At 34.3% G+C, this 23,783-nt stretch overlaps 1 protein-coding gene across 1 annotated transcript; it reads right to left on the bottom strand.

Moving 5' to 3' along the window:
* Positions 1-1,088: 1,088 nt before the first annotated feature.
* LOC145619486 (DNA-directed RNA polymerase I subunit 2-like) lies at positions 1,089-22,625 on the bottom strand. Its single transcript, XM_081674186.1, has 28 exons — positions 22,445-22,625; positions 21,849-22,073; positions 21,660-21,736; positions 21,442-21,561; positions 20,639-20,715; positions 19,769-19,832; positions 19,373-19,443; positions 17,732-17,809; positions 17,596-17,641; positions 15,486-15,666; positions 15,224-15,276; positions 15,048-15,124; positions 14,850-14,967; positions 13,341-13,428; positions 11,013-11,128; positions 9,954-10,081; positions 9,777-9,856; positions 9,425-9,666; positions 9,187-9,351; positions 8,482-8,646; positions 8,288-8,362; positions 6,975-7,078; positions 6,818-6,893; positions 5,850-5,978; positions 5,622-5,762; positions 4,209-4,421; positions 3,480-3,734; positions 1,089-2,017 (listed from the first exon to the last, which is right to left on the bottom strand). The coding sequence occupies exons 2-28, from the start codon at positions 22,048-22,050 to the stop codon at positions 1,604-1,606; spliced, it is 3,555 nt and encodes a 1,184-aa protein (XP_081530312.1). The 5' UTR covers positions 22,051-22,073; positions 22,445-22,625; the 3' UTR covers positions 1,089-1,603.
* Positions 22,626-23,783: the final 1,158 nt, after the last annotated feature.

Below are 23,783 nucleotides of genomic sequence, written 5' to 3'. Positions count from 1 at the left end.
GATTGGAGTTGAGTTGAACTGAACTGAATAGAGCTGAAATGAATTGTTTATGAGAGAGGGAAATTAAGAGCTGAATTGAACTGAACTAAACTAATTAGAGCTGAACTAAACTTAACTAATTGGAGCTGAACTGAACTGAACAGTTTATAAATTAAGTTGAAGAGAACATATCATAAGTTAAATTTGATCATCAGATTTGAATGTATGATTTGATGTGATAATAGTAAGCGAAAACTATTGTTTTTGTTAAGTTTTAATGGCGTGTGAATGTCCACCCTTTAGATTTTCAATGCAATTAATGTCTAGCCAACCTTATTGTCATCCTATAGCTCATAATGTAATACGAAGTACGGTAGTAATTTGCATTACTATAAATAGCCATGCAAATTTATTTGTAAGATGCACACAAAATATTACATAAAGTAATATACACAAATAGTAATTCTGCATTTCTTACCTTCTTCTCTTACTCCTTTATATATACAAAGTATATTTCATGATAGGTTTTTTTTTTTTTGAATAAACCTATCGGTTGAATTCATATGCAAATATATACGGCATATACATTTTTTTTTTCTTATATAAGTACTCATGTGGATATTTATTGTTGTAGTGTAGTTTTCGAATGTCAGCTTTTTATAAATTATAGGAAATATATCATCATTTTTACAAATTTATCTGTCAAACTTGAATACTTAGAAAAAAAAAATGTCACAGAGAGAATACTTATTTTAAAAAAAGAACTCTACAATTTACACACTTCACAATTAAATTTACAAAACACTTTACTGATGTAATTGTAAAGTGTTTAATAATGTTTAAACAGGATTCACAAATATTGTTATTTGTTAATTTGTCTTATAATAAACATATATTGTAAATTAGTTAGTTTGGTTTGTTATTCAAAATTTTGAATCTAATTAATCATCACCAAATTTAATGTGATACGTAAATTTTACTATATAAGTATAGCTTAGATAGTATTGTTTCAATATTATCTATTCAAATATACAGTAATACTTTAACTACTGTATCTTATACTCCGCGAGCTTCATCTTCAAACCCACTGCCATACTAGACACTGTTAATGATTGGAGCAAAGTTTTTTTTTTTTAATAAAATTAAAAAATACAAAAAAATAAAAAATAAAAAAATAAAAAATAAAAAAATACTTGTGCAGAATCAATAAGATGAAAATGATTGCATATAAAATAAATAAAAAATAAAAAACGGGATGAAAATTACAGGATTGAACAAGAGACTGAGAGACACTCAGGATTCAGTAATTAAATTTCATTTCAAAAAAGGATATACTACTTATAAACTTAAAATGCAACTAGTACAATCTCCACCCTAGTAGCTGTAAAATGTGGAAGTTGTATAATTTAGCAAAACTGTGAGCTTTCGGAACCCCTGGGTGTTTGATCTTCTTCTGAAAAATATGCTGGGCAGAGTTTGTACCATATAAATCCGATCCTTGCTTCACACCCCTTGCATAGTTGCATCAATTCAGGAAGATATGTACTACTTTCTAATTTCCAAATACCCTTCACCAAATGATACAACTTGCTATTTAGCTTCATCATAGGTGTCAAACTCCATTTCAAGCTCCTGCTCCATTACTTAGCTCAAGGGTCATCTTAATATTCATAGCGGCCAGTTCTGCTGCTAGATATCTAAAAACATAAGGCATAGCGACTGTTTCCATTCCTTTGCTGGTCTGACAAGAATGGCAAAAAACCTTTTTGGGAGCCCTTGCAGGAGGTAGTCCATTAATTTTTTGCACCACCTGCTTGTGTGGTTCAATAATAGTTGCAGAGAGGATGCTTCCACAAAGAGAGCACACATCAGCAACATGATAATCTGAGCTTTTATGTAGCCTGTCATGCAGTAAATAAGCAGCACCATGGGCAAGCATTGCATCCCTTTCCATTTCTCCAAACCGAACACCTCCACCCAGCTTTCTACCTTTTATAGGCTGTCGTGTTATCGGATCCACAGTTCCAGTTGAACGAACCTGTGAAGTAAGAAGAAAGGGAAAAGGTGATTAGCTTAACAAACACGTCATGGTCACGTAAAACTTGTGCCCGAGGATAATAAAAAGTGAAGTCACACATTTCAGGCATAATTTCTGACTATCTTCTTCTGGGCAAGACTGGTTAGCAGTACAATTGAGGCCCCACCAAGGATAGAGTCAAAATTGGGTTATCAAAGTTGGTAGGGTGTGTCATTTCCTTGTCTATGTGAGTGGATGCATCCTTAAAACCAGCAACAGCTTCCGGTTACAGAAGTAAAAATCTCACATCTCAACCCATCCATAATAAATGATGACAGGTCACATGAACAGGAACAGGTCATTTTTGGTTTAAATTAGTTGCAAGTTCAAAAATGCAACATAGCTGAACATATGCATGAAACAAAAACACTACTATGAAATATTCTAAAACTGTAGTTTGTACCTACCAAAATGCAGGAATCACAAGGACTATCACAAAGATAACCCAAAACCTATATATATATATATATATATATATATATATATATATATATATATATATATATATATATATATATATATATATATATATATATATATATATATATATATATATATATAACTTTACCATGCAAGCATGCACAGCTTATTTTGTTGAAAAGGTATTTTGCTGAAAAGGTTTTCATGTGGTTCATTATTATATTCTCTACTTTCATATAATAAGTACACTACTACTCTAATCTGAAAGAGGAAGTCTTCTCAAATGAGTCTACTATAGAAGCTTTCAATGTAGACTGGGAATTTCATTCAAGCCCCCCGCCCCTACTTTAGGAGTTTAGGTATTTTGGATTATAATAGCTTTGTTTGGATGCTAAAACACACAAAAAAGGCAGCACAAAGGAAAGGACAAGAGAAATGGACACCCAGGCTTGGGAAACTTCCACTTTGCTGGCGGGAATTTCTGCTCTGTTGCTGGCTGGCTTCCAGTAATTGACTATTGAAGAGCCTGTTGGAGGATCCAGCCCATCAAGGTTGTCGAAAGTCCTAGAGGATATCCTGGGCCACTTTTAGCTTGGAAGTTTACATATTGAGATAGTGGAGTCATCAACAGGAAAAAAAAAAAAAAAAAAAAAAATCCCAGCACAAGTCTGGGACCATCCAGAAAATTCACATTTGAACAATGCTTATAAAGGCGTGAACAGCTGAAGAACTGGACTACTGGAGCCCAACAGAGTTAAGTACATTTTAGCTTCTTCATGATATTCTTCCCAAACACAAGGCACACTAGCCAATTTATGAAATTATAACCTAAGCCTGTGCATTTTTCACATTTGATGCTATTTCCCTACTTATGAATAACTATGATGCCTTTTACAAGAAAAGCAAGAAAATTGCAGGGTGCAACCGTTGGAGAAAGAAAGTGAACATGAAAAACTGAGGTGTACATCTCAACAAAAAAAAGAATGTGCGACAGTCGACATACCTGGAATTTGTCTGAAACCATGTGACGCAACCTTTGATAATAAACAGGCCCAATAAAGATCTCACACGTTAGTTCTGTTCCAAAAACTCCACTATACAATACTTCAGTACCAAATCTATCAAATCCTTGAGCCGTTAACATGGTTCCAAGTTCATCAACAAGTGAACTTGATTCGGATCCATGCTCTCCATTAGCTTTCTTGAGTGAGTCTTCAAATGGTGTTGAATCAACAAACTTACCATGCAAGCTGCCACCCTGTAAAAAGAAAAGAGAACAAAACATTAGGTGTCAAGTGTCAACTGCCAACATCACAACTGCAGTCAAGAACACAACGAATACTGTTTGCCCCACAATCAGAAAGCACCCAATTATCACTTGTATGTATCAAGCATAAATCAAAAGCGAATTTTCCCATTTGAATTAAGATCAGAATCAAAACTATTCATAACAATCCCAAAAGATCAGGAAAAAAAACTCTTCTCAATTTTGTGATCATGGACAGTGTTTTCAAATTAACATAGTGAATCTAGTATAAAAAGAACCCTAAAAGGGAGAGTAGCAAGCTTTAGCTCACTAGATGGAGCCAGAGTAGAATCAACGTCAGGAAAGCAATAATCATGTTGTGGCCTGCAGGCTATCTACCATACCTCCAAACAAATTGGAAGTTGGAAATCAGAAGGCTAACACAGCAGCAGAAACCAACAAAATATAAACTGACTTGCTGTTTACCTTAGCAGCAATGGATTCTAAAAGCATGGCGATTGTCATCCTTGAAGGAAATGCATGCGGATTGATGATAAGATCGGGGCGCATCCCAGTATTGTGAGAAAATGGCATATCAATATCTGGCCACAACCGAGAGCAAACACCTTTTTGCCCATGCCTGCTGCTAAATTTGTCCCCAATAATAGGATTCCTTGGACGTCGAAACCGAATATTAGCCTGAGAACCAAAGAAAGAATCCATAATATTTTCGGCTGTCACCAAGGCATGTAAAGACCATTAAACAGATATACCGAGAATGCAATACAAGAAACAAGAATACTCCTTTATCCCTGATTTTTTCACACTTCTAACTTTCTGCTATCCAAAGTATTTTTTCATACTTCTATGTTTATAACACCAAACCCCTTTTCTCTCTCCATCCCTTCATTTTCTAATTAGTTTCTCTCTTTAACCACTTAAAAATATTTATTCTATCATTAGCACTCTTACAGTGTGTTTGGATAACATTAGAGGAAGGAAAAGAAGGGGAGGGAGGAGAAGAGGAGGGGAGGGAAAGGGAGGGGAGAGAAGAATGGTGAGTTTTCCTTCCAAATCTCTCCATTCTTGCAGGGATCATTTTCCTACAATTTAATCCCTCCACTTCTCTCCCCTCCAATTCCCTTACTTTCTCATTTGTTATCCAAATGAAAGATATCACATCTCTCCATTTCCCTCCCCTTCTTTTCCTTCCATTTCCTTCTATCCAAACACACCGTTAATCTCAAATCCAAACTCATGTAAGCAGACAGCCCTTAACTTGAAGATCCCTAATAGTAGAGTACGGAAACAAAATTACCTTATTCTTTTTAATTTAGGTGGAAAATATATACAAAAATTAAATAATACGGAGTATTTATTTTATGCTAATCATTCCTGGGAGTCCACATCCCAAATGTGGACACTTACATTACATTATCATATGAAACACCCCCCCCCCCACCCTTTCTCTAATCTTCAACACACCCATCCATTTGAAAATAAGGCTATGGTTTTGTTGTTGTATACCAGTGAACATTACACTGTTAATAATGAACAAAATAATACTTTTATTAGCAAGAAAGTGAACTCACCACTCCATACTCTTCAAAACAATATCCTAAGGATGGACTCTTGGTTACATGTAAACTACCCATGTTAGGAAAGTACCCATAAATTTTGAGTAACATAAGGAAAATGGTTGGGTCCTCTAGCCATATACCTTGGGTGGATGTAAAAAACTGAGTCACACAACAAACAACACATTATACTTGAATACAAACAAGGCACATCCGAATAATATAATTGATTAATATTTCCTATGTGGTGCAAAATACAACATTGATATTTGCAGTTCGTTATCCCAATCAAAGACATCGCCCTTTAAAGGACACAAAGTACCTTTTGAAGTTCTTTTTTATTCTTTCCATCAATGCCTACATAATCCACTACAGACGTCTCTGAACTCTTCAATTTGTGAGTAAATACTGCGCCACTTGTGCTATTGTACACACTGCAGTACGGCTGACCAGGATGTATTACCTGAATGCAAGTAAATTGTTAGCCTCCATATGAATCATGAAAACATAGTATAAGGGCAAGGTAAATGCAAATAAAACACAAAACAACCTGCCCAACGTAGGGAAGTCCATCCACATCAATCAAAGAATGTGCTGATTGATCAACAGTACTTCTTCGAAAAGTTTTGCTGGATCGATCAGATCTGCTGCCATCTTCAGTCAAATCAATAGTTTCTGTCTGCAATACAAATCGTATGAGCAGATGCAAAATAAAAAGGAATTAAGAAAGTGAATAGCATTAATAATTTTTAGTTGACTGGCAAATATGTCAAATGATTTCCTCATGACCAATATCTCTACTGTTCATTGAGCTGGGAACATATATTCTAAATGATTTTTTATAGGTAAATAAGATCTAGTGTTACAGGGCCCTGCCAAGGCTCAAATAAGATCTACAGCATGGCAATAAGGGCTATAAGGCTACAAGCAGAGGCCCTGGTATAGTGGCATATATAGTTTCATCCAGTACTATTTGCAGACTAAGGGAGTAAGGGTACTCTTAAACAATGGCTTTGACAACAAGGACCATTAAGCATGTTAATTCATTGTTGTGTAATGATAGCTAATTTTATAGTCACAGGGAGGGTCAAAGCCATTGTTTAAGAGCCTAATATGTCATTGGGCTGGCTAGTTCACCTGACCCTCCCTGTGACTATAAAATTAGTTATCAAAAAGAGCCTGATATACATACTTCTAGCTATTACTCTGGGCAGGATCAAGTCGTCATCAAGAACATCAGGCAAAAAAATGGGTTTTTTTTAAGACCAGCCATGCCCCTACCCAGCAAGTTTGCTCATGTCACTTCAAGGAGCAAGAAGAATATGTTCAGGAAAAACCTTTCCAGACTTGAAGGAGTCACTTATTATAGCATTTTCAAAATCGACTGTACAATACTATCCTTAATATACTTGACTGCTTACAAAATAAATGGTATATCTTCAGAATTGAACATGTATTGCTAACAAATATTAACAGTAGAATAAGGCTTAAAAAGAGGGAGGGGGATACAAAAGAAACCTGATATATCTGAGCATGACACATCCCACGATCAACAGACGATTTATTCAAAATCATGGCATCTTCCATATCATATCTGGAGAAAGAAAGGACCTGAGTTAATGTGGATATTAAACATCAAAATATATTTCAACATATATTTATGTGTTAGGGGTACCCGGTATAAGACAGAACTGCTACTATTGCATTGGTCCCAGAAGGATATTCATCGATGCAATACTTGGTGTAGGAACCTGTGCGCACAATCGGACTTTGAGGAGTCTGCAAAGACCCAAGTAATTTATTTATTTTGGAAACAAAAGGAGAGCAAAATAAGCCAAAATATAGATCAAGCTAAGAGCTTATTTACTCAATTTTTTAACATGGTTGAAGAAAACAAAACAATTACTGGCTTACTGCATAAACAAATTCTAGTCACAATGCTCTAACCCTCCATAACTAAAGATATGATATGGTCGCATTCAAATGAGAACCAATATAAACCATTCCACTTCTCTGCTTATTACTCAATCAAAGACATCATGGGAAAATCCAATCATAAAGACACAGTATTATAGAAAAGATGAGAGCTTTTACAGGACAACCCAGTATAGTATGAGTATCATCTACCAAGGGGACCATTAAAATATATTAAAGATAACAAAATTACAAACAATAAAAATAAGTTATGCTTTAAAATCATTGAATCATTTTGCTGAGCAAACGTACTTTTATCACATCTAAAGCAATAAAAAGTTGAAGATGGAATCATGCAAAGAGAACTTCAATTCAACAAATCAAACTTCATATGCAAAACTTCTTTCTCAAACAAATTCCTCAACAACCTCCAAACGTTGGATTAACGGAGTTTCATAACAGAAGCTTCTGTAAGATGAGAAAGGGGAGAGGTAATCTTGACCCTATGCTTCTATTTAAGTAATTTAAAGCACCATTTCAGAGACAGAGATTAAAAAAAAAAAAAAAAACAAAACAAAACAAAACAAAACAAAGTTTACAATATACTCCTTTACTTCCATTTGAGTGATTTGGAGCACCATTGCAAGGAAACAATAAGCACTTTCAGCATTCTACTCTAATCTAACTTTTTGAAATATGGATTGGACTGAAGAAGCTGATCTCATAGAGCTCACAAGTTATCCAAAGTATACAAGCTTACATTTTAATAGATTTTATCTTCTATACAAAAATAATAACATATTTTCTACTGTATTAAGCTTTACTGAAGCAGTAAATTCATCAGAATGTAACAAGCCATTGACCGCAATTGATCTAGAGAAGCTTCAGTATACGAAATGAAACAAGCACAAAACATCCATAAAAAAAAAAGGGAATAATGAAGTACAAAACACACATCTGCCAACATAACATTAAATATGAATAAAATACAACAAATCTTGTCGTCTAGCTGTATTCCTCTTTAAAATCTATAAAAAACCGTTCTTCAGAGGAAAAAAGTTAAATACAACATACCTGAAGATGATATGCCTTTTGATCTGTACGAAACTTAATTGCTTGAGACGAAAAGGCCATGGTTTGTTTTGCCATCTACAGTTAAATAGATATTGAGAAAAATAAGCATATAAGTTAGTAAAAGAATAGCAAGTAGCAAGTAGCAAGCAGTAAGTATTAGTGGGAAGGGATCAAACAAATATTTTAGGACAAACCTGGCATTGATACATATTACGTGGACTCTGATTGTGATTAGACCATGGCGTAAGATTAGCAATAACACTTAATATCCCTGTAGGATGTATTTCCTCATGAGTTGCAGAAAAATTTTCTCGTCTCCCTTGATCTCCACCATCAGGACATTGAATTTCCATGTATACCTTAAAAAATGAAGGAAAAATATAAAGAACTGCTGTAAGCAACAGATATGATGCAACAGCAGAAGACTACCAAATGCGTTTATATATGCTCCAAGTGGCCATATGAAAATATAAATAAACAAGGGGAAAAAAATTATCTTTGGCAGTCAGTTGTAACCTCTTTTTCACAGGATGTTACTTTAGAGGTGTGTTTACCTTTTTTTCCCCTTATTTGTCAATAAGTATTTTCGATTCCCTCTTTTTCCCTTTTTGCCCTTATTTTACCCTTCTTTGAATTAAGAAAATGACTCATACAAGGGGACAAATAAGAGAAAATAATAATAAATCAAAAAAAAAAGATAGAAACTGGGAGTTATAGAAATACAAGCCTAAAGACAACACATGAGAAGAATAAGGCACAACGACTGTCAGAGGTTTTTGACTTGTCATCCAAATACTTTATATGCCCATATGGAAAACAGGTAAATTTAATCAATCTAGCCGATCAGCCATGTAACTGCATAAAAGCAAGTTGATCTAGCATACAGAGTGAACTAGTACCTGTTCAAATGGGCCAATTAATTCAATATCATTACTATCTTCGGAAGGAATAGAGATATTTTTAACTGGACGAATAAACCTAGAAGGATTTGTAAATAAAAATAATCCAGGATAAGCACCACCAAAGCTCAACGGAACATAGCCCACTTCCAGATCACATGGAACCTGCAACATGTGAGCACATAAGATAATGATGCAAACAAGCTTCAAAGAATAACACAGATGCCCAGAATCAAACCACTGTGGCTGCAGACAGCTTCAATCTCCGCAAGTGTTTGACAACATCCTCAACTTGATCAGACGGTATGGTTCCAATTACTCGCCCATCAAGGAGGACAGAAATAACTTCAGGAGGACCAGCTTGGACAATTCTTGGCAATGATGATTTCATTCCCATCTTCACCAAGACTTTGATGATAGAGGATCTCATTGTGACAAAGTTTTTCATTTCTCCTTGATCGTCAAAGAAGGATGTAATTCCTGAATTTAGGTAATAAAACACATGAGCACTTTTTAGATTCTACCATGAAAAGAAACTCAGAATAACTCTATAATTACATGAACATTATAGAGCCAACGTAAGCACTTACTACATGTACATGTCAAATGATTCAGCAATCCACAAGGCCCTCCATCAGGAGTGTGCACAGGACACAAAAAACCCCAAGCCCTGCATGAATGATGAATTGAATATTATTAAACAAATAAACAATGAATGGAGAAGACCACTTTTGTAGATGAGAGAAAACTTAAGTAAGAAAGCTTACTCAGGAAGCAGCTTCCGCACGGTAGTAGTACGAGCATCAACAAAAGCAGCACCTCGATGAACAGCTCGAAAATTCGAAAGAAAGCGCAGAAAGTTCAGCCTATCAGCCTGAATAGCAAAGCCAGCTTTCTGAATATGAAAAACCTAAAAGGTTAGAAACTTCCAAGGTGGAAAAGTAGCATAAGGAAAAAAATTACAGTCACCATATTTCAGTAATGAGAAACAAACTACCTGCACAAAAATAAAGTGCTCACCAGACTAGACAGCATAAACTAGTGACTCATATATGTTCAAATAGATCACTTTACTATACTCCCACTTCTTTATTCAAGTGTTACACTTACCATAAGCAGTCGTATTTTTATACACTTCCATTTTTGGCAAACTACTACATTTTAATATTTTCTCTCTCATCTCATGGTCCCCACTCAAACCCATGACTATATTTTTTAATTTTTATTTCCTCTCACATCCCTTACTTTTCAGTAAACTACTTAATCCCATGTCATGAACTGATTTTCACACACCGGACTCACAAGAAAGATTGATTCTTGTTTAACTAAATGATATGACTTTCTTTTATGAAATTGATTTAATATAATGTTGACATCTCAAACACCAAGTTCATTATGTGACTTGGAGGTTATCCACAATTTGAATTGAGTTTCACTAACATATACAGACAACAAAGACAAAATTAATGTATATATATGTTTATATATTCTCATGTAAATTAGCTCCTTCAATCTCATAGGGTTTGTAGATTTCTTAAGATACATAAAAAAATAAAAAAATTAAATAAAAAAAATAAATAATAAACTACTGGAACAGGTAACCAGATTGTAAAAAGAGAATCAGGATCCAGAACAACCCCAATTTGCTTAAAACTACCAAATGTAAGAAAGAAATGCTCACTAGGAGCTAAGGGACTTCATGAAGCATTCCATACAACCATACTATATACGAGCTCAACATCAAGAGTAAGTCAACAACATTTGCTCAACATCAAGAGTAATCACCAACATTAGTTCCTGAGAGCAATAATTCTGAGCATTTATACCTGCTGCAAGTCAAGACTTGACATTGTTGCCAATCTTCCTGTTTTTAGCAAATTCTCGATAGCAGTTCCAATCTGTGTAGAGGGATTTTTGTTGAAGAGCTTCTTGACATCTCCTACTGCATTAGTTCAGAGCACAGCAAACAGATAACACATTAATCAATTACACAATTTTACATACCTGCTTCACAACGCTAAAAGGATATTTTAGCATATAAGCTATTCGAGATGTTTGGTTGGGAAGGGGGAAAAGGAGTAGAAACTTAACAATTAAGAAAAATATGTTACAAAGAACTTACTAAAGTGTTTTTCCCAATTCCTTTATTGACTATAATTTATTCCAGTTATACCCCCATTGGAAAATTTTCCTAATCTTTAATGCTTTACTGGTTATAATTTATTCCAGTTACAAACAATTACTAAAAATTTGTCGGGGACCAGCTTTTTTGACTGATTACCACCCTTATTTAATGCTTTATCAACTGTTGCTTCCAATTATTTTTACCTAAAACCTCCAAATTCGTCTCTCAACTTCGTTACACTCTCTGTTTCTCTTTCGTCAAATCTATAAACACACGAATTTGCATTCCCATCATCAATTTTTGCAATTGTTTTGGAATCATTATTATTTCCACACCTGTCATTACGCATTGGTTCTATTAGCACCCGTTGATGGTTTCATTTTTCCAGGTTTTTTTAAAAAACAAAAGGGGGAAGATTGGTTCAAACATTTGAAGGAAGAAAGGAAAGGGAAGGTGGAGGGAGATAATAAAAGAGATTAAGATGGGATGGAGGGAAGGAGTAAAGACGATAATCAACAACAAGCAGCCTATGCAACCAAATGCAATTAGCTTTATCTTCCTTGCTGACTGTATACTTACTGCCCGAATTCAATTACATAGTATATGTAATCTTCCTTTTCTGTCATAAAAATAAATAAATAAATAATCCAAGATTCACTTTCTAATCATATGATGTCCCATATTCCTTTATTTCAGTGAAAAACACCTAACTAGAAAAGAAACATAATAAGGGGCGGAGTAGTTCTAATTGTTCAGAAATAAATACTATGGTTTCAAAGTAGCACAGAGAGGGGATAACAGTTAAAATAATCAATATATGAACAAAGATGCCCAAACGTATTTCAGCAAACAAAAGGTTATGCAAATGAGGGCTAACTTAACAAGATTTTTGGTAGGAGAGTGCAGGCTTTTTTGGAAAAATTAAGGTGGATAGAGAATAAGAGAGGGAAAGAGTAGAAGAAGAAAGAGTGGGATTTAATAATAGATAAGGGTAATTGTGCAGGAAATAAAAAGGTAATAAAAGAAAAGTGAGTCATTTGAAACAAGTTAAATGAATTATTTAATGAGGTGACAAGAAGATAATCTGCGGAGGACAGCCCAAAAATTAATAAAGGGAGATAATCGAGAATATTGATAGAAAGATAATCGAGAATATTGATAGAAAAAAGCCTTCAACGAACGCCATCAAGTATCACTTGAAGGATTCAATCACAGTGGTTACTTTCACAGCTAAGTCAGATAATCTCAAAAGGAGAGAAGCAATATCATTCAATCATCAACATAGGTATTTTTATTATAGGGGACTACAATATCTATATAGAAGCTTTTTCAAAGACTTGGAGCTAATAAATTCTTAATTCTTAGGGGCTGTTTGGTAGGGGGTTACACGAAAGGAAGAGGTAACACCCTTAAATTCCTTGGATTATGCATGGTTGATGCTTTTCGGGATTCCTTTCCCTTCACTTGGTTCATGGGTCCAATGATTTTCACTAAACCCCCAAAACCTCTATACTATGACAATATCATCCCAGCCTAACTTTACCACAATTTCCATCAACACCCCCACTTCAGGCCTTTATGGCTTTATCAACCTTCAACCACTGGAATCATCATTTACCAACGGTCATCACACTAAAATTGTACCCACTAACATATGACCCACCACCATTAGCCAACCACCACTCAAATGATGACTCTTCCTCCATCTAAACAATTAAGAAACAAATGACAGTTTCATCACTACACCTATATGATACTTTGTACGCAATATCCAAACATATAAAGTTCAGGTTTATTAGATGAGGAACGCAGAACTTAATTTGGATATCAAAAGACATTAATATGAAGCAAAGATGTTTTTCCTCTCATATGCATGGATGAATAATAGTAAGGAATAAACTACGAAGATTTGTAGATGTCATTAGTCACCAAGCCCAGAAAAGAAAAAGATTGCCGAACATTAAAACAAATGAAGAAACAATTAAACAGCACAACATTCAAAGAAAAATAACTGAAGAGTACGTCATACAGCTGCTGAGATCAAATTTTTCGCCTTTTTGACTCATTTCATCATTAAGAATCTTCCTTGATCGATAAAGCCATTCCTGTAGTTTATCCTGAAAAGAAATATAACACTGTAAAGCATAACAAATTATAAAATTACAAAATGGGAATATGAGTCATTAGCCTATTAGCAGTTTATGATAGTTTTTGGTGACTTGTCCTCTTAGGCTATTAGTGAGAAGTGTGCATACTATTGTTATGTTTCTATAAATGTTTAACATTAGAATGACAAACCTTAACCTGGTGAAATAGAGGTCACTGTCTCAGGCTTGCAAACTAACTTGCGTGTTGTTGCTAAGTGTGCATGCAAATAACTTCAATATTATTTTATTTTTTATTTAAAACATGGGATTAAAAAAAAAAAAAAAACAGATTTCAAAATATTCAGGAGGTTACCACTCTGGTTTCTTTTATATTCTTCGCAGGCTGGAAAATGGGACTTCATCAAGTGTAAGGATGCGCTATTGAATAATTTCTTAGTCATCTGTCATCTTCTGCTAAGGTTTTCGGATCTAATTAATTTAGGTCCTTTTTTTTTTTTTTGAAGGAACTAATAAATTTAGTTCTAAATATTATCTGGTTTGGTTAGTAGTTTAATATTATCTGGTTTGGTTAGTAATTTAATTTAGTTTTCTATAATCTTCGTAGGCTGGAAAATGGGACTTCACCAAGTTTAAGGATGCGCTATTGAATAATTGCTTAGTCATCAGCCATCTTCTGGTAAGGTTTTCAGATCTAATTAATTTAGTTTTAAATATTATCTGGTTTGGTTAGTAGTTTAATAATTCCCACGTTCTCTTTAAAATGCAATACTTGGAATTTTACACAATTCACAAACACTTGCTTGATCGTTTTTTTGTGGTTTATATATAAGAAATAATATAGTAATGTAGGATCTTGTTATATTGATATCGATATATACTTTCAAAATATCAAATTTTTATAATTATTACTAAAATACTTGTATAATTTAATATCTTAATGTTATAAAATGTGCATTTGCAACATGTTGCGATTAAAAAAGAACAGAGGAAGAATTTGTTTGGTTTGATATAATTCTTAGTTTCTTCTTTTTGGATTTTAGCTTTATATTGCCATTTTTTTTTTTTTTTTTGCACACTACATTTTTTTCTCTTTTTCCTTAATTTTTATCACTTTTCCATTCTTTGTTCCATTTTTTGCACACAGTTCCTTAGCAGACCCCAAACAACTTTGGGACTAAGGTTTTGTTGCAGATGCTGTTGTCGTTGATGAATAGTTCTTAAATTACCAGCTATCCATACATTCATTTTCCAATAAAAATGAATCCAGAGATGATATCATTAATGTATGAATGACTATTTTCCAAAGGAAAATGTGGAAATTTTTTGGAGATAATACACAGTATGATCAAAATTATCTCATTTGTCCCAGGATATGAGGAGAAAAATGCACACAATTTAGCATGGTTTTGTTCAGAGCAAAAATGTAATACCTTCAGATAAATGGAGATCAATTCACCAGCTTGCAAAACTTCATGGTTTTGCAATGCATCTGGATTGTCTGGAACAGATGTCTGATCTACCAATGAAAAGAGTTTCTGCAACATGAATCTAAACCAAATTTCATGTTACCAATGAAAAAACAGGAAAGGAAAAAAAAAAGGGATACAGAGAGAGAATATGAGGCCAACATTAGAAGATTGAACTTGTCGTGGTTATTGGAGCCAAGGTGAACAAAAATAAAATCGTCTAGCACAGCGTTTCCAACCTAAAATCAAATAAGACGCAGATGAGGGATATACAAAACATACGGGCAATAATTCTAAGACCACTGATCAAGGAAGAAAATGGAAAACATAAGACTTACAACTAAATAACTTTCATTTTCTAGCCCATCCATGACAGGTTGGAAGCTCTGTCCTATAATGAATGAACAAAAAGATCAGTTTAGCAGGACTAGTCTTAGATATGATTTGATATCAGAATGAACTAATTAGCTAAAATATGTTCAAAATTACTATATAATTGCCAATCCCCACCTTTTAAAAGTTCGAAATGAATTCATCAATTAACAAAATTAACATGGCCAGACAGCTAAAAATGCAAATGTATCAGAAATTACATCATACCAATATGCTCAAGACACTGGCGACGTGTCAAAAGCGATAATCCATGGAGCTCATCAAGAATAATTTTAGCTCTTTCTCCAATAAGTTGTGTGCCAACAGAACCTTTTATTCCCTCATATTGCTCATTGTAGGAACATGTCAATGCCACATATATTTCATGATCAGTAGCGTCAATAAATGCCTGCCATCAAGTCCCACATAGTTTCAACAACAAGATACACACAGGAGGTAAAATGGTAAAAGGAGATGGCAATTAAAGAGACAACAGATAAAATGAAACCGTGAGAACTAAGACAAAATAAGATGGCATATTTAAGTGCATATACCAACAAAAATAACAACGCCATAATCTCTAAAAGATAGGGTCATCTGCTAGTGGGGGAGGGGGGGTTGGGGAGAGGGGAGCATTGCCATCCCCCCATCCCACTTTTTTTTTTAAAAAAAAACATCAGGTTTTTATTGGTAAAACAAGGAAAAGGAAAAGACAAAATTACAGGAGAAATAAACATCAGAACAGTGAGCGTGAAATCGGCAAACAGAGCGGTGGTTTTGGGTATTTATTGAGGGTGGTGGTGAGATTAAAGCTTTGATTGATTGATTGAGGGTGGTGGTGAGATGGGTCGTCGATATAGAGGAATTGTGCATCAGTGGAAGTGGAAGTGGAAGTGGCAATGGCTGGGGTTTAGGGACTCTAGATTTTGTGGTGGTTTTGATGATAGAGGTGGGGTACGGGTGGTGTTTGGTGAGAATGGGTGGTGTTTGGTGAGAGTGGGTGGTGTTTACAAGCAACGGACTAGCGTATTTCACTAACACAAGATAAATAGTCGGAAGGTTGTTTGATTGATATTAGCTTATAGCTTGCGTAAAACGTTAATAGCTTTAGGCCATCACTCTCCAATGTTCAAAATACAAATAATTTCTGGACAAACTTCACTACTACATTGCAAGGGTTGGCAACAAAGCCTTAATTGCTTCAAGTACTACTCTTGTCTTCTTCCTACTTCACCCACAGTAACAAACCAATAACCAAGGCTGCCTGTGTGCAGCTTTAAGGGTCCGTTGCTTGGCCTTTGTAGTGGAAACGGTTTGCTGTTGTTTTGTATAACCTGCTGCTTCTGTCGCCTGCTGTAAGTTAAGATAGTTGGTGGCGGTAGTGAGTTCATTGCATCATAGTGAAATTATTGGTAGCGTAATGAAGTTGGGGGTTGTTGGGTGAGGTAGATGGGTTAAAGTGTTGAGCCGTAAAATGATGAAAGAAGGTTGAAGAAAGAGAAAGAAAATGTAAATGAGAATATAAAAGGGAGGAGGGGATGATTTGATAAATATTCAAGTTCTGATTTGATAACTCTTTTTATGCCGAAGAATTTTTAAGTTTTGATTTAATGACTTTGGAATGTCAAGTAAATGTAGTCATGAAAAATATGCATAATGATACCAGATTTCATGTTCACATGAACTTAATTATCTTTCCATGATGTTTGTTAAAATCAAGACTTATCCTCTTACATATTTCCTTATCAAGTTGATATTGATTCTTCCCATTACTACGGCAAGTGTAAAAAATATTCTCCGCAACGAAATACTACCTCCGTTAACTTTTAGTTGCAACTTTGGGGTATTATTTGTGAGATAATAAAATATTCCAAAGTTGCAACTAAAAGTTAACGGAGGTAGTATGTCTAAAGTAAGTTGCGAATCACTATGGGTGATCAACTTATGGTCACTTTTATTAAGAAGAATGTGTTTCTACAAGTTTCTGATAAAGAAGGCATTTATTTTGAATTGTATGACCAAGTATTTTGGAGTTGTAAAACTTTAACCCCCCCCCCCCCCCCCTTTTCTAGAAACTTCTGGCTCTACCATTGTTGGTAGCCAACCAAGAATTTATCTCTTTGTCCATAAAGATTCTTTCTTCATTCACTTCTATGTAATGACATGCTATGCAAGCCGATTATCAACATTTCATTTTTACTCCCTCCAACCAAATCGTCATTGGCCCTCCTCAATTTCTCTTAGATCCAAATAAACCCACCTCTCCCAATTTGCTAACCAATGCATAATGATTCCAAATTAACATTAAAAGTAATTAATACAATATATTATATGTAACCTTTAGAAGAATGCCCACAGGAAGCAAGAATTCTTTCCCTTGTATCCTACACAGCATAAACAAATTAACCTTAATTTAGTTCCAGAAAAACTGATAGTCAACATACTTCAATTTAATAAAAGAAATCAGATCTAACCCAAATCCAAGTCTAGCACTTCCATTATTGAGATAATACAGTCTCACAGTAAGAGCAGACTGGTCTTCTCGAACACATCTACAAGTGGGTAACAACAAACATGAGCGTTTCTAAACAAACCAAAAGAAATTACAGTATTACTTTAAAAACATGGCAAAACAGCATCCATAACTGAGTTGGAATATAGTGGGAAGCTAATGCAATGAAATGAAAGCAAACAAAACTGAAATATGGCAACATATGAAAGATCTGGATCTAATAGGCAAACAAAAATGTCTAAGGAAGTGAAGGGGATCAATAGTCTAGGGGAAACACCCTTGTGTCATCCAAATAACAGAGTAATTAATTCTCTTACACGACCCACCTTTCTCCCATAGGGCCCTTCCGTCTTTCTACCCCATCTCCAAGGAAATGTTTATCAATTAAATTTTTAATACAGACAACAACCTATACCTAGCAAAGCCGCAAAGGGTAAGAAAGCATCCCTTAATCAACCCCAACCATATGACACCTCACACAGGCAAGCTTTCCACTTAGGCTAACTATGCCAAAACGTCCAAAAATATATCTAGCACCAGGCTAGTGGCCAATAACTACATAAATCTGAGGTCTTAGATGAATAGCCTTGATCACTTGCCATTAATTTGTGGCCACGCCTCTAATCGAAAATGGTTTTGGAGAGTGACAATTTCATTGAGGTTAGAGGTGCAACGAGAGTCCCTTTTTATGGTGTTTTTCTTCTAGATCTACATAAAGATTAAGCTTCATTTTTTTCTTTGACTTTCCCAGATCTGTTAACAACAGGATTCAAAAGGATTGTTATTGGCCACTGTTTTCTGAGATCTTAGATGATTCATCTGGATAGATACCACATATATGTGGCCAGAAACTCCTTAAATTTCCAAGGTTTTGGAAGCTTCTTCACAATTTCGTTGTCATAATTCTATCTTAGATATTGGTGTAAACTCTCTTCAGTGCATTCTTCAAAGATATTTTCTCTTCACTCTCCATTGGAGCTTTCATCTAATTCTGAATTGTCCACGTTAAATCTAGGATCTCGTTATAAATGAATTTCATAACAAGACAAGATCTTTTAATTACCACACTCTTTCGGTTGTTGTTTTACCATACTCTTTCTTCTGGCAATAATTTTTTCCCCGATACACAGAGAATGGCAAGGTTAATCAAATTTCTATCAGTGCTGGATATCAACTGGTGATTACTTAATTGCATATGTACTGAAATCGATGGCTTCTGGAGTTCTGGGAAAGGTCTTCAAACATAGGTAATGGTAATGCCATAGCAGTAGGGCACTGGCTCACACAGCTAACAGTGATTGGATTTTGGTATGTTGTCTGGGTCAGTGGATGGCACAACAGATTCTTTGGGACAGATTGATTACAGCATGTTCATGGAGCGATAATTCAAACCATAAATCTGACGCCCGAAATAAAACTAGATTGAATTTAGAAAACAGAAGAGTGTAGTTTTGAGTATCTATGTGTTTTGAGGTTAAAAATTTACATAGAACCCTAATTAGTGAATGATCTGACCTACATGACAAGTTTGCAAACATACACCGGTTAACAAAACAATTGAACAAAAATGATTGAAAAGAGTTGTAGATGAAAGTCATAAAACCTTATGGCAACTGCTTTATCGCTATAACCTTCTCTACGAGCACGAAATGAACCTCGAACCATGCTCATCGGCTGAAATACAAAAGAAAAAGTCAGCCAGTCTATGTGGATGAAAGTCAGCATAAAAACTATGAGAATATAAACAGTATAAAGACCAGTCACGGTAGTCAATCTAGTTAACAGTAACTCCAGCAACAATCAGGATTACAGTAATCAAATTGAGTTTATCATTGCTTTGCACGACTAATTTTTAAGACTATTAGCATAAGCAAATAGAACGATTAGTCATTATCATAATACAGCTCTTCAAAAATAATTCATACATAAAGAATGAAAATATCAACAAACATATAGCAAGGGGCGTATCGAATTAGCACAGGAGACACTGTTCACTCACATAGTTCCGTTTCTGCATTATCAGTAATCGAATGATCCTCTCAATCCCATTTAAGATGAAATACCTGCACATATAGTTTAAGAGTTAACAAGGCCAGAGAACTTAGGTAATGACAATAATGTTAAGTGCAATTCAAATTAATATAGCAATAGCATTACCACTGGAAAGAACCAGGGATACTCACCCACCTAGCAATTCAAATTAATATAAGAAATGCTATTGCTAGAGTTAGCAATTCAAATTAGTATAGCAATAGCACCACCAATGGAGCTATCCCTAGGGTCTAACTAGGTGCAGTAATGTTAATCATAAAATCTACGAGGTTTTTTCAATTTAATTGAAATCAAGCTCCCTATTATTCATATTGATGGTTCATAGTAGAAGTAACAATATTGACAGTCAAAACTCAAAACATTAATCTTAGTCATGTGATGGTGGAGGACATTTCGACCCTTCTTAACAAGTACGTACTACAGAGGTTCTAAATCATATTATAATGCCTATAAGCCCTTGTCCCATCTATTTCTTTAAGAAATTGAAGTATCTCCAATACAAGCGGTAAAGAGTTCTAGGCAAGAGGAATAACTTCAAAACATCAGTATCAGCTCCTTGGTCTCATCAGAATTATAAATTCAAATTCAACAGCTTTTCAGTGAGCATCAATAAATGTCTTACCAGCATGGCTTATAAGAGGCAATATGTTGAGAGTTGACACAAATTGCCACACACTATTAACATAAATAACATTATGCTAACATATTTCTTCAATTAAAAAAAAATAAAAATAAAAAAAATAAAAAAAATAAATCAATAAAATAAAAATAATGTAAACTCAAGTCTGAACCAGCACATAGAGCCAGGGATACTCACCCACCCATCTCTGCTGCCTCCTCTCTGTTAGAAACCAATTTCCGAGCGGACGCATTTCTGAGATGGCAGATCTTGGACTATTAGAAAACAGAAAAGAAAACCATCAGATCTCAAAGCATTATCTTAAACTTGAAGAGTCTAACACAATATAATTAAAAATAAACATATTAACAAATTCAGTTGTACTTGAATGATCATTATACCTGCTGCAATGATATTACAGATACATAACTACTTCCTGGTATTAAACAAACTACCTATATATTGTAGCATTAAATGACTAATTGACTGTTGATCAACAAATTAAACATTGATCTTACTAGCAGGAGAACATAAAGTAATAATATCAAAGTGAAGATGCATAGTTTCACTGATATAGTAGTATAGTCCATCCAGAGTAGCTCATTGCACAACCAAAGAGATGGATACTACTGAAAACTGAAGATGAAGTGAGATTTGAAATTCCTAATCAACTCATTCTAGGTTTGATATTGCAATGCATCTGCCAGTAGCTGCATAAATGACCAAACTCAAAAACAATATTGAACCAAGCAGATAGATTTTTTCATCCAGTATCTGACTTTCTATACTTACTGGCCCTATATCTCGCATTTAAAACTGATTCAATGCTTACATTGAGTGATTACCTCTCTTTTACAATAAATGGATTTGGTAATTCACCAGATTTCAAGGTGTCATGTATAAACAACAATCTTCACAGTGCATTGCAATCAACCACTCGAACAGCCACAAGCAAAGTAATTTAAATCAAAAATGTAAATATGTAGAAGAAATCCACTAACCTTCAACATCACAGGGAACTGCCCGAAATTAAAGCTCTCCCTAATAACAGCTCCTTGATTATATTGGAAGCAAACATCAGCCTTTAACTTCCCGGAATACGATATCTTTGCTTGACGACACTATTAACAAGTAAAATAAATTGATGCTGATTACCTCAATTTCCGAAACACGAAAATTAAAATACATTAATAAACCACTTATATGAAGATAAGCTCACCTCATAAGGAAGCAAAGCCTTGGTCATTCCCTTGTTATCCTTAAGAGGAGGAAACAACTCTGGATGACCAATAGAAAGTAAACCACAAGGTAAAGGAAAAACAAACGGAATATTAATTCCAAAAAAAGCTGAAATTTAAAGCAAATAGCTAATGAAAATACACTGAAATTCAAAATTTAAAAAGGATATTTGTGAGCTTGTCTCCAGTAAAGGCATTACGAACAGTAACAGGCTTCAAACCGGCCATCATAGTTTCTAAACCATTCTCTATCAGATGATCAAAGGAGTCAATGTGATGCTGAAAAAGCTCCTTTAAAGCTTCGAAATCCGGTTGTTTCCGAGCATTGTGCCCGCGGGCAAAAGGTCCATTTTCATTGATTTGTTTCGACATTAAAGGGTTATATAAAACAAACCCTGCAACACATTAGCAACCAAAGTTGACTCACTTATCAAACAAGGCTCCAACAATTCATATGGATGAGTAATTTTGAATTGATTCCTTAATTTGATTGAATCCTAACATTAAAGGGTTCTAGAATACATTAGCAACCAAATTTGATTGAATTATGAGTAAAGGCTCATAATTTTAGTGACAATTGATTCAATTATCAAAAAAGATTCAAAATTTTCTTTTCTAGCAACATAATCGGTTGTTATGATATTTCATAATCTTAGTAATTAGAAACAATAGTTGAGATTTTCGAAACCTAAACTTTGACAATTAAATGATAAACCCTAGATTGTGAAATTGATATGATGATTACAAAAGAGAAACAACAAGTTACCTCAGAAGCTGCTTCTTCAATGGAAAACGTGAAGTGCGCTTCAATGGATTCCTGAATTTCTCTTTCGTTGGTTATTTTCTGGAAAATAGCAGTTGTTTGAGACAAGACGAAGAAGAAGAAAGGGAAAGAGGGTTTAGGGTTTAAGGAGTGAGAATATGTTTTTGTCTGTGGAACCTTAAAGCCGTAGAGGAGGCGCTGAAGGGGTCCGTTAATCCGAGGCTAAGGATCCGCTTTCAAACTACTTTTAGTTTGGTAGTATCACGCTTTGACTTCTTTCACAATCTACTTACTATGTAGTCTTTACTTCAATTCAATGGATAATCCATAATAAGGGTCTATTCTCGTTGACTGAATTGAACTGAACTGAATATTTTATAAGAGAAGGAAATTTTATAAGAGAAGGAAATTAAGAGCTGAACTGAACTGAGCTGAGCTGAATTGAACTGAATTTCAACGTAAGAGAACAGACCCTAAGTTTGGTTTGGTTTGGTTTAATACACTACTTGTACTTAGGGATGGCAATGGGTTTAGGACCCAACTCATATTTTAGGGTTTGGGTCCTAAAATTTTAGACCCGATGGATCTGGGTCTAAGTGCAGTGGGTTAGGACAAGTCAGGTTCAAACTTTTCAGACTCAAATCCCACTCATAGCCCTAAAAGATATATGTTTAAAAATAAAATAAAATAAAAAATAGTCATAAGTTATCTATTTTAGAGAATCAAATAAAAGAGTAAATTAAAGAACCTAACTTCAAACTACGACCGCCACTCCTCCAAGGACTCCAAGTCCAACGACTCCTAGCTCCTACTCTCATCAACTCGGTTGTTGCATACAGTGGCAGATCCAGGAATTCTAACGAGGGGTAGCATATAATAACAAGGGGAAAAAACAAAAATTAAAAAAGCTCTATATTATATACTAGTATTATCATTAGCCTTTAAATTTTAAAAATTCATTTTTGTAGATGAATTTTCATTTAACGAATATGGAATAAATTATATTCTATTCATGAATATGATCAAATTAAAAAGTATTTCATAAGTTTAATAGTATATTTTTGTATGTATTCCTCCGAATTTATTATTCCAAAGTAAATATAAAACTATAAAATTATTTTATTTAATACTTGTATAAATTATTGATTTACTCAAATGAAACTAAATAGTAAATATATTAATTACTTACCAAATAATAAAAATGGGAAGAAGTTTTATCAAAGGAGGAGTTTTTAAGAATAATATTTAAATATTATTTGGTATTATGTATTGTGAACAAAATAATTAAAGTATAAGTATATATATTTTATAATTTAAAATTTTAAGATTCAACTGAATTGTA

This window comes from Chenopodium album, chromosome 27 (assembly GCF_948465745.1).
Source record: "Chenopodium album chromosome 27, dcCheAlbu1.1, whole genome shotgun sequence".
NCBI lineage: Eukaryota > Viridiplantae > Streptophyta > Magnoliopsida > Caryophyllales > Amaranthaceae > Chenopodium > Chenopodium album.
The sequence above is the reverse complement of the archived record's forward strand: the minus strand, read 5'-3'. Positions and strand labels throughout refer to the sequence as shown.